We start from the raw sequence: 10,658 nt of genomic DNA, 5'->3' as shown, positions 1-10,658 counted from the left end.
TACCATGTTCCCAAAAAGTACGTATCACCCTGACCCAAAAGTAGGCTTAACTAAAAAATTAAGGAACATGTCTAATACTTTTGAGATTGAACCTAAACATATCAGGATTAAGATCATTTGATCTAGGATCAACTTGGTGATATTGAATTGAACAGATACTACGGTAAGTTTAATATATCTGAAACAAAGTTCAATATCGGTCCCTTCCGATGCATACTCCATCCAACCCAAGCTTTACTTTAACCAATGCTCTGGAAAGAACATAGCACTTATCCACGGTGCAAGTAAATTATGTTGTAGATTTTCATATCAGTTAAACCCTGTGTTCTGATAAATCTAGGAATATACATTCAATCACATAATCTTGATTACTTTCCACTGTGTTGACGACACAATAAACAAGAATATAAATGTGAAAAGGGTTTGGATGAATTTATAAATCAATTAGACAAGTAAATGATAACATGAACCAAATGACACACAAATGAGTGATAAATACTTCTGTTTCTTTATTGATATTTAAAACAATAGGGATTACATTAAAATGGAGTTTTATTTAGGGCATAAAATCCAACATGTGTGACAGCATCCAATTGTGGGATCAAACTGAAAAAGGTAAAAATGAAAATTTTGCCAAGGACAATGATCCTATTTTCACTGCACACACTAATGACTTACAAGTGTGTACCAATTTGTAAGTATCTTCTACTAAAATTGAAAAAAAAAATATCTTGGTTTATATTTTATGTAACTAGTCTATTTTTTTCAACATCTGGTAAATATCATTATTATTTGATACACTAAATTATTATCATCTTTGAAAGAAAAACATGATTTTTTGTCACTTTGATGAAACAAAGAAAGATGCATGCTTTAGAATAACTTAATTTTTGTATAAAATATTTGTTTCTTTGTATTTTTTTTTAATTTTGAAATTCATATATCTATGTAAAGGGGAGGGGGAGTCGTGTGACTTGGCTTATGGGATAAGAAAAAAATTTCATTTATCTTTCTTTTGGTAAGTATCAACATGTACTTAATTGATAAATTTTTGATGGGTTTCCTCTTAAAATTAATTTTTTATTAATTGTATTTTGTTAGATTGTTGACCTTAATTTTTTTCCAGCACTTAATTCAAATCTTTAAAATATCTTGATTAATTGCACTTTGTTTCCTATTATATTTTTCTTTTCTTTTTCGTGTGTATTTAATTTTAAAAAATAATTGAAGAATCTTTTTTAAAAAAGGAGCGATTTTCCTTTGCTTGGTGGGAAGTGAATTGGTGGTAATTTAGTTAACAAAATATTTTTAATTAATGTGTATTTTTATTGTGCAATTAAAAAAAAATTCTTGTGTTAATTTCGTGGTGTTGATTGATCTTTTCTTTCTAGGAATCTTGTATTTACAGTTGATCTTTTTGTTTAGGAAACTTGTCATATAAGAGAATGAATTCTCTTTATAGATAGTTGCATAATTTTGAAAAAACTGACTTTTCCTTTTTCTAGTTGTTAATTTCGATTTTTCTATGTATATAACACATCAAATAATTTTTATTTGGCAGGCATTGAAGTCCAAGTCGCTTTCTTGGAAAGTTTCTATTTTTGGCATGATCTACTGCAGCAGAACACGAACGTGATGCCGCAAATCAAGGATTTTTTTAGGAAAGATTTGTACAGTTGTGTAAACGTGTTTGTGGTTGTCTCTAGCATTTCTATGTTCTATAAATAGGACCTAGAGAGCAACCAAACATTTCTCACCTCTTCTAGTTTCATTTTTTATATTTTTATCTTTATGAGGAGAGAGTTTTTTTTCGTGAAAGCCTAGAGTGTTCAGCTAGGTTTTAGTCTTTGTTTATTGTTCTTATACTGTTCTTAGAATAGGTTGAAGACTTGTCAAAGCCTTACCTTGGGAGGAAGTAAGTACTCACACATCAAAAGACGAAGGAATTTTGCTATTTGGTTGTGTTCAAAAATCAGATTGGCAAAGTAAATTACAAAGGATTGCAGCAAAGCTTTAGAGGTTGTCTAAACTTGTTTAAGTCATTTGTATTTGTAAGTGTTTGAGACTTTACTAATTGATTTCATTCTCTATGTGTAGTCCCGTGGACTAAGAGTGTTTGAAAGAATACTAATACCACGTATAATTCAATTGTGTGAAGTTTTGATTTTCTGCACTGTTATTTCTGTTCTGTTACTGCAAATTTGTGATGGGCTATTTACAAAAATAAGGGAAAATAAAGATAAGTTTTGATATATATGGCATAAAAACTTAATTACACTAAATATGGCATTTTTTTAAAAAAAAAAAAAAACTTACAAATATGGGAAAAAGTCATGAGGAATGCCATAAAAAAATTTTCTTTATTTTTTTGTTAAAAACTAATTATTTTATTAAAAGCAGCAGAAAGAAAAAACCAGTTTCATCAACATCATCCTGAAAAAAAAAATAATATAAAAAGTTATAATCTAAAAATAATCTAAACTTTAAAAATCAGTTGCATCAACATTGAAAGAAACTAATAATTTCATTAAAAGAATAAAAAAAATAGTTTCATCATGTTATTAGAATTTTTTTCAAGTTACTTTTTTATTATTTTGTTTATAGGTTCGAAACTTACACTTATATTTTGTTATTAAATTATTGGTATGCATTATGTGTTGTTCTGATTATATTTGTGATTAGTATTTTTTTTTTTTTTTGTGTGTGTGTGTGTGTGTGTGTGTGTTTTTTTATTTGATTGTCTGATGAAACTGGTTTCAATTAACTTTATTATTAACATTTGTATTTTGTTATGATTTTTTATAGCGTCAAAACTGGTTTTACATGTCAAAATTGGGTTTTAACTGTTCTGTAATGGGGTTGCTCCATTTTTATGATATTATTGTATATTTTTTAGTTTGTATAAAACCAGTTTTATTATTGTATGATATTTGAACAACAATTTTTATTTTATTTTAATTAATCAGTTTCTGACACACATATTATTTTATTATTTTCATAACTGGTTTTTTTAAGTAACTAGTTTTTATAACTGATTTTTTTTATTGTTGTTCATAATTGAGTTTTATTCAATTTTTAATTAATTTATTTCACGAAACTGGTTTTTATTTGTTTGTTTTTATTTTGGTTGTTTTACTAACTGGTTTCTCACATTCCACTGTTTTTTTTTTTTTTTGTTATTCTTTTATGGTTTTTATTGCATTTTTGTCTCTTTAATTTTCTTTGTTTCTTTTTTTCTCTTTGATTTTAATTTATGATTCTCTTTGTTATCTTTGATGCATATTGTATGTTTGAATTAACTCTAATTTTTGAGCAAGCAAATAAAAAATTAAATGCCAAAATAAAGAATGAAGTTAGAAGTTTGATTATTAGGTATTGATAAAAAATTTATATGTTCGAAACTGGTTTTTAAATTTAGTATCGTTTATAAAAGTTTAGTTATTAGGCATTGTGTATTTTTTATTATGTTATTGATGAAACTATTTTTTTGCCTCTTTTAATGAAATAATTCGTTTATTTTAATATTGATGAAACTGGTTGTTAAAGTTAGTATCGTTTTTAGATTGTAATTTTCTTCATTATCTTGTTGATGAAACTATTTTTTTTATTCTTTAAATAAAATTATTAGTTTCTTTCAATGTTGATGAAACTAGTTTTTAAAGTTTGGATTCTTTTTAGATTATGATTTTTTATATTCTTTTTTTTAGGATGATGTTGATGAAACTGGTTTTTTTTTCTGCTGTTTTTAATGGAATAGTTAGTTTTTAACAAAAAAAAAATAAATAGTAGTTTAAATAAAAAAAAAAAACAAGTTTAATTTTTGTAAAAAAAATGAAATATAAAAATGTACATTTATTATATATATTAAAAGAAAATTAGTTTGAGAAAAAAAATAAAAACAAAAAAAAAAAGAGAGACACAAAGAGAAATTAGAAACAAAAATAGAGAGAGATAAGAGAAAAAAAGAAAAAAAAAAGTAGAAACTGACTTAAAAATTGAAAAGAAAAAAGAGAGCCAAAATTGACTAAAAATATATAAAAAAAAAAAAAGGACAAAAAAAAAAAACTTTTGAAGCTTCAATATGTAAAAAGCAGTAAAAAAGAAAAAAAAATTAAGAAAAGTATAAAAGTAAAATGTTCTTGTCAAATTAAAAATGTAATGTTTGAAAAAAAAAAGTAGTATTTGGTGTAAATTTCCCAAATTGAAAGAAACCCTAAAATGCTGTCTCCTTACATTTTTATTTGGGCAGCTGATATTCTTTCTCGACTTCTCCAGAAGGCCCTGAATGATGGAATTATTAAAGGTATCAAGTTGAGCAGAGAAGGACCAAGATTGTCTCATCTGTTCTTTGCGGACGATCTAATTTTGGTGGGAAGGGCGAGTTTAGATGAAGCTAGAAAGATGTGGCAGTGTTTGGAAAAATTTTGTGATTGGTCTGGACAAAGAATAAATAAGCTCAAAACATCCATCTTCTTCAGCGGTAACACGAGCAACGGAATGAAAAGGGCGATCAAGCAGACACTGGGACTGAAGTGTGCAGTGGGTAATATCAATTATCTGGGCCTTCCGTTGTTTAGAACTCGCCAAAAAGATGCTGACTTCAATTTTATTCTTGATAACCTGGTTAAGAAATTGCATGGGTGGAAGTTGAAATCGTTATCTAAGGCAGGTCGTGCTACTTTGATCAAATCAGTAGGGCTTGCCTTACCTGTTTATACTATGCAGACGACCAAGCTTTCAAAAAAACTTGCCTTGCGAATTGATGGGATGGTTAGAGATTTTTGGTGGGGTCATGAGCAAGGAAATCGAGGTATCTGCCTTAAAGCCTGGGATCAGTTATGCCTTCCGAAATCTCATGGTGGCCTAGGGTTTAGGAAAACCGTAGAGATGAACCAAGCCCTTTTGGCCAAATGGGGCTGGGATCTCCTCAATGAGAATCTGTCCTTTGTTGCTGTGCTAAGTGCAAAATATATGAGGGTAGAAAGTTCTTTGATTGTACAGTAGGAATTCCGACTCCACAGTTCTCGGAGAAATGTTGTGCGTACAAAAGAAATCTTGAAAAAGGGGGCTTGTAAACTAATTGCGAATGGGAGAGATACTAGCATTTGGAATGACCCTTGGATCATCCATGGGTGTACTTTATTCCGAAACCCAATCATAATCCCCGAGGAGAGCCCGAATTTGTGGTGAACTACTTTTCCCGATGGAACTTGGGACAAGTAAAGCTCGATGATCTCTTTGACAGGAAACCGTTGGTAGTATCTTAAAGTGGTGGAAAACCAAATTGTCGTGGTAAGGATAGATGGGTTTGGACAAGAGATCCTGCGGAGTGTTTTCAACTAAGTCTCGCCTACCTCATCCAAGCCTTGGGGAGAGCTCCTTTAGGGAATGTAGCTCCGGCTATGTGGAACAAACTGTGGAACTCTAAAATTCTGGAACGTCATAAAGTCCTTTGGTGGAGCATCCTTTCTAATGCTCTCCCCCTGAGGGCCCTACTTGCTAAGAGAATGAATATTGATGAGACTTCCTGCCCCATTTGTGGGGTCGGGGATGAGACTATGGAACACCTATTTCTCTACTGCAACTTTGCATCCCACCTATGGCGGGTCTCCCAAGTGGGTGTTATGGTTTTAGACTCGCGAGCCCGTATGTGGGATTGGGTTAGCTTTCTCTGGAACCTTAAAACTAGAGGGGTGGACACTGATGATTTGTTTCTTTATGCTTCCATAGTGGTTGACACGATCTGGAGGGCTCGTAATGACAAAGTCCATAACAACACTATGGGAAGCTTGATTCATTATATTGACTCTATCTCTGGTTGTTACGGTACTATAGCTCCTGTTTGTCCATGCCGCCTCGGGATGTTGTTTCTTCATTTGGTCCCCCCCTCGGAGGATTGGATCAAAATCAATTGCGACGTCCGTGTCGGAGGTGATTCTATGTGTGTGGTGGCAATTGCGAGGGATCATAAGGAGTCTATCTTGTGGGTGGCTTCTAAGATGCTTCAGTTTGCTGATTCTCTTATTGGGGAAGCGGCGGCCTGTTTATTAGCTATGGAGACGGCGGCCTCAAGGCAACATCCTTTTGTTATGGTGGAGAGCGATTCGGAAAGTGTGATCAAGAACCTAAAAGGTGGTGAATCTTTATGGGGGATTGAGAACTATACAAGACAATGTACTCTTCTCTCTACTTTGATGGTTTGCTGTAATTTTTCTTTTATTTCTAGAAAGTGTAATTTTGTAGCCCATAATGTGGCTAATTGGGCATTCGCCAACAATATTAACGGTATGGTAGAGATATCTACTATTCCGACTGCTATCCTTTGTAATGACCACGAGGTCTAACTCTTTTAATTTATTTATAAACGCTTTTAGTTCAAAAAAAAAAAAATGTAAAATAAATTAAAAAAAAAATAAAACTAGTTAAGCTAAAAACAAAAACATAAAATATGGGTTTGGATAATAAGTTTATAAAAATAGGGAAATTTACATGGTATACTAACTTTTGCTAATTTTTTACAAAAATACTGTCAGGCGGTATTTTTTACTTTTTTACTATGTTTTATTATAAGTTTCATACTGCAGTATACTGTGTTAAGTTTTCACTGGTGTTCTACTGGTGTTTTGTAGTTGTTCTAATGTTGTTTTGAGTTGTTCTGCTTTGTGTTTTACTTGTGTTTTATAAAAACACAGTATTTTTGAAATTTTGTCTGTGTGACAGTATTTTTGTAGAAGTTAACCCAAATTACAGTATTTTGTAAATTTTCCTAAAAATATGGCATATTAAATACCATACAAAAATCTTAAATGTGAAAAAAAATGTCATAGAAGAGTGGCAAACCTATAAATGCCATATTTTTTTTAACTTTTTTTATGAAATCTCATATTTCATGTAATTTTCACATTTGTGATCTACATGAAAAATCTTGTTTTTACATATGCCAAAAAAGTTTCTTTAATAGCAATAAAGAAGAATGCAACTGTAAAGATCTGTAGTATTTTTGTAATTTTAAAATTTTAAGATAATATTTTTGAGAATTTAGTACAATAAAAATATAAAAGTAAAAGTTTGACAGTAAAAATATGAAAAAAAAAATATGGGTATTATTATATGAATCCCAAAATTTTATTTATTGGCAGATATGACTATATGTACATACTACATATAAACATACATTGGGATGATTGAAGTTTTGATTTGGTCTAAAAGAGTACAAGACTCCTCCTACTCATTTCTCGTTCTGATCAGGGTATTAATGAGGAACAAAAAAAAAAGTTATTAATACAAAAACCAAAAGAAACGATTATACATTCTGTGCTCCAAAAGTTAGCCGTTAATAATAACTATATTCCCTCCAAATTTGAAAACTTGTTTGATTTTGCATCAAATCCCACTCATACTTTTCTTTGTTACAACTGAAAAAGTGAGATTAGGGTGAGCGAATAGCCAATAGTAGAACTCCAAACACAAGCAAACTCTCTTCATTCTTTCCTTTCTTCTTTCCTTCATTCTTTCCTTCCTTTCTTCTTTCCTTCTTTCTTTCTTCCTAATCAATTATATATAAACAAACTCTAACATAATTAAGAATTAACCCTTTTCTGAATTTAAAACCCTCATTCATCTTCATAACAACCAATCATGTCTTCTGATAACAATTTGGGAAACCATGTCATCGGAACCAGATCCTTCCACCCTCACTGGTGCTATCAATGCAATCGGACGGTCAGGATTGCTCCTTCATCCAACCCCTCCGACGTCGTTTGCCCCCGGTGTTTCGGTCAATTCGTCCGCGAAATCGACGTTGGAATTAGGCCTCGCCTTTTCATAGATTACACCGATTACGATCCTTCCCCTGAAGCTCGTCTTCTCGAAGCTCTAACACTCATGCTCGACCCCCCTATTGGCCGCCGCCGCTTCAATTCCGTTCTCTACGACCAAGACGAAGAAGCTTCCCAATACGGTGCCTTGATTCCGTGGCTAGGCCACCGTCACCACGCTCATATTAATCAAGAAGGAACTGATACTTGGGACCCTGCTGCCCAATCCACTAATCAACCGCCTCCGCCTCCGCCTAGGCCGGCGGGGAGAACTCGTCGGCGAAACCATAGCTTCGACGGGACTACAATGACGATTGAGAATAGTTCAACCGAAGCTGAAACTGAATCCAGACGCCGAAACCGTCCCAGGTCATGGATTATACTCAGGCCCATCGATCCTTCAAGCCCGTTCTCTCCGATTCTCCATCCAGAAAACCCTGGAACGCCTAGGGTGAATATAAGGGACTATTTTTTCGGGCCTGGAATGAACGAATTAATAGAAGAATTGACTCAGAACGACCGACAGGGGCCTGCTCCGGCGCCTGAATCGGCAATTAGCTCGATTCTGACGATTAAAATAAAGGAATCCCACCTGAATAAGGATACGGAATATTGCCCTGTTTGTAAGGAGGAGTTTGAGTTGGGTGGGGAGGCGAAAGAGCTGCCGTGCAAGCATATATATCACAAGGATTGCATTGTGCCGTGGCTTAGGCTTCACAACTCTTGCCCTGTTTGCCGCCACGAGTTGCCGGTTGAAGTGGGTGAGGCCAATAGTGTTGGTGTTGGGCGTGGCGGTGGTGGGTCTGATGAGGGATCATCTGTTGGAAATAATCAGCGGAACATGAGGTGGAGTCGCTTGGCTACTTTCTGGCCATTTCGGTCTAGATATCGTCAGATTGCTCCACGCCGTGATCACCACCATTATCATCATCACTCTCACACTTCTTCTAGACCATCAGGTCAGTTATCGATCCTTTTTTTTTTCTTTCTTTTTTTCTGTTCTTTTATTATACTTTGACATAGTAAAAAAATATCAAGTCAAAATATTTCTATACATAAACAAACAAAATAATGAAGAAAAACAAATACACTATTTACGAAGCCAAGTAAAATAACAAAAAAGAAAATAAAGTCAAATAATTATCAAGGAACATTATTGAAAACAATTATGCAAATAATGCAAAATTTAATATATTAAAATCCCTAAAACAAAATGTCTTGACTAGTGCTAAGTTTTCAACACAATATTTTATTACAAAACAAAAGCTAAATTGATATATTTCCATTCAAAAAAAAACTAAATTGATATTTATTATTTACTTGAGAGATTTTTTTCTTAGTATTTGTATAAAAAAAAAAAAAAAAAAAAAAAACTGTGAAATCATTAGATTATGCCTATAATTATGGCTAATCAATCAATGATACTCCCTAGAGAGTTCAATACTAAAAAAATTAATATTACGTTTCTAGAATAATATTACTTCAGAATTGTTTTATAGAATTATTTAGGGTTTGATTGGTTTGTGATTCAAAATTGTGTTTTTTAAAAATGTGTTTTGGAAACAAAAATTTTAAATTTTGTAAGTGAAAATTTGTTTTTAAATATGTGATTGATTGTAGTGTGATTTAATGTTTTTGAGTTTTAAAAAAGTGAATATGTGATTGGTTGGGAATCTCAAAATAAAAAAGTAAGAGAATAATTAGAGAGTTTTTGGATTCAATGATTTGAAAACACAAAAAACATAAAAATGGTGTTTTCATTTTTTAGCCTAAAACTCAAAATAGTATTCAAATTTTGTTTTTGAAAACACTCAACCAATCAAGAATTCTTATGTGTACTCCCACCATTTTAATTTTCAAAAACATAAAATAGTTTTCAAATCCTAAACCAATCACACCCTAATTTCAGATGATTTTTTGCCAATAAATTGACTTTTAAAAGTTTTGCTTTTATTATTTAACTTCGTGGAGTTTTGTTTTGGTAAAATAGTTAATTTGATGAAGTTTTAATGATAAATAGCCAAAAGAAAATATGTATATTTATATATATATATATATATATATATACGTATATATAATAGACTGAATCCTGGTTTATTAACATGTGATCTTAACAAGTGAAAAAACTTTATTTGTTGTGTTGAAGATTTTTTTTTCTTACAAAGTTGTCCCATTCCACAGGTAAGACACGCTAACAAAATACAATTAATATTTTAACATGATCATTTACTAAATCAGAAGCTGAAAAATCAGTCACTTTCCAATGAGTCCCCTGAAAACTACCCTAGCTCTTTTGAATAATGTGATAATGAATTAATGAAGAGGTTAATCTTTATTAGTTTGCTATTGTTTGTTTGTTTCAACAGCTAATCAGTGGTGGCATTCTTGCTGTATTCTTTAATTAGCATTAACATGAAGCTTGTTGCTGATTTATCGTGGAAGCCATTTCACACGTTGCTTTTTTTTTTTTATGATTTAAAATCTTTGTTTATAGGATTTTAACTCTGTAAAACTTACTGTGGGAATTGTTGGGGAAGTGCAATGTAAAATCACAGTGATTACTTTGGTAAGTTCCATACATCTCACCTTCACTTCCTCTATATTTATCTTTTATGATGTTTATTTAGACCATTTCTTTTTTTTTTTTTTTTTTTTTGATGCACATAATCCAGGTGTATGACTTTTACTTTCTGCAGGACTATATACGATTCATTAATTATCTGTTGATGTAAAATAGATACTGTATGCATAATAATAATAATAATAATGGTGATGATTCACACTTCCATATTAACTACAAAGAGCCATAAGATGATGGCCTTCACAACTATTCTGAACAAA

The 10,658-nt window shown here is 31.8% G+C and overlaps 1 protein-coding gene across 5 annotated transcripts; it reads left to right on the top strand.

Annotated features, from left to right (window-relative positions):
- Nucleotides 1–7,210: 7,210 nt before the first annotated feature.
- On the top strand, nt 7,211–10,611 carry LOC115710949 (E3 ubiquitin-protein ligase RZF1). Of its 5 annotated transcripts, none has more exons than XR_009685193.1 (3): nt 7,211–8,776; nt 10,312–10,383; nt 10,514–10,611. XR_009685193.1 is itself a non-coding variant. In XM_061106586.1 (2 exons), exons 1-2 carry the CDS (start codon nt 7,639–7,641, stop codon nt 10,216–10,218), a joined length of 1,173 nt encoding a protein of 390 aa, XP_060962569.1. In that variant the 5' UTR covers nt 7,211–7,638; the 3' UTR covers nt 10,219–10,611. The 5 variants fall into 5 exon arrangements, 1 of the variants encoding a protein (XP_060962569.1); XR_009685194.1 differs by having other exon boundaries at nt 10,490–10,611; XR_009685192.1 differs by having other exon boundaries at nt 10,184–10,383.
- The last annotated feature ends 47 nt before the right edge of the window (nt 10,612–10,658 follow it).

This window comes from Cannabis sativa, chromosome X (assembly GCF_029168945.1).
Source record: "Cannabis sativa cultivar Pink pepper isolate KNU-18-1 chromosome X, ASM2916894v1, whole genome shotgun sequence".
NCBI classification, from domain to species: domain Eukaryota; kingdom Viridiplantae; phylum Streptophyta; class Magnoliopsida; order Rosales; family Cannabaceae; genus Cannabis; species Cannabis sativa.
This window is presented reverse-complemented; position numbering and strand designations above follow the sequence as displayed.

Coding starts and splice junctions, on each gene's coding strand:
- LOC115710949 (XM_061106586.1), top strand. CDS start 7,639: ATGTCTTCTGATAACAATTTGGGAAACCATGTCATCGGAACCAGATCC. Junction 8,777..10,183: donor CACTTCTTCTAGACCATCAG/GTCAGTTATCGA, acceptor TTGTTTCAACAG/CTAATCAGTGGTGGCATTCT.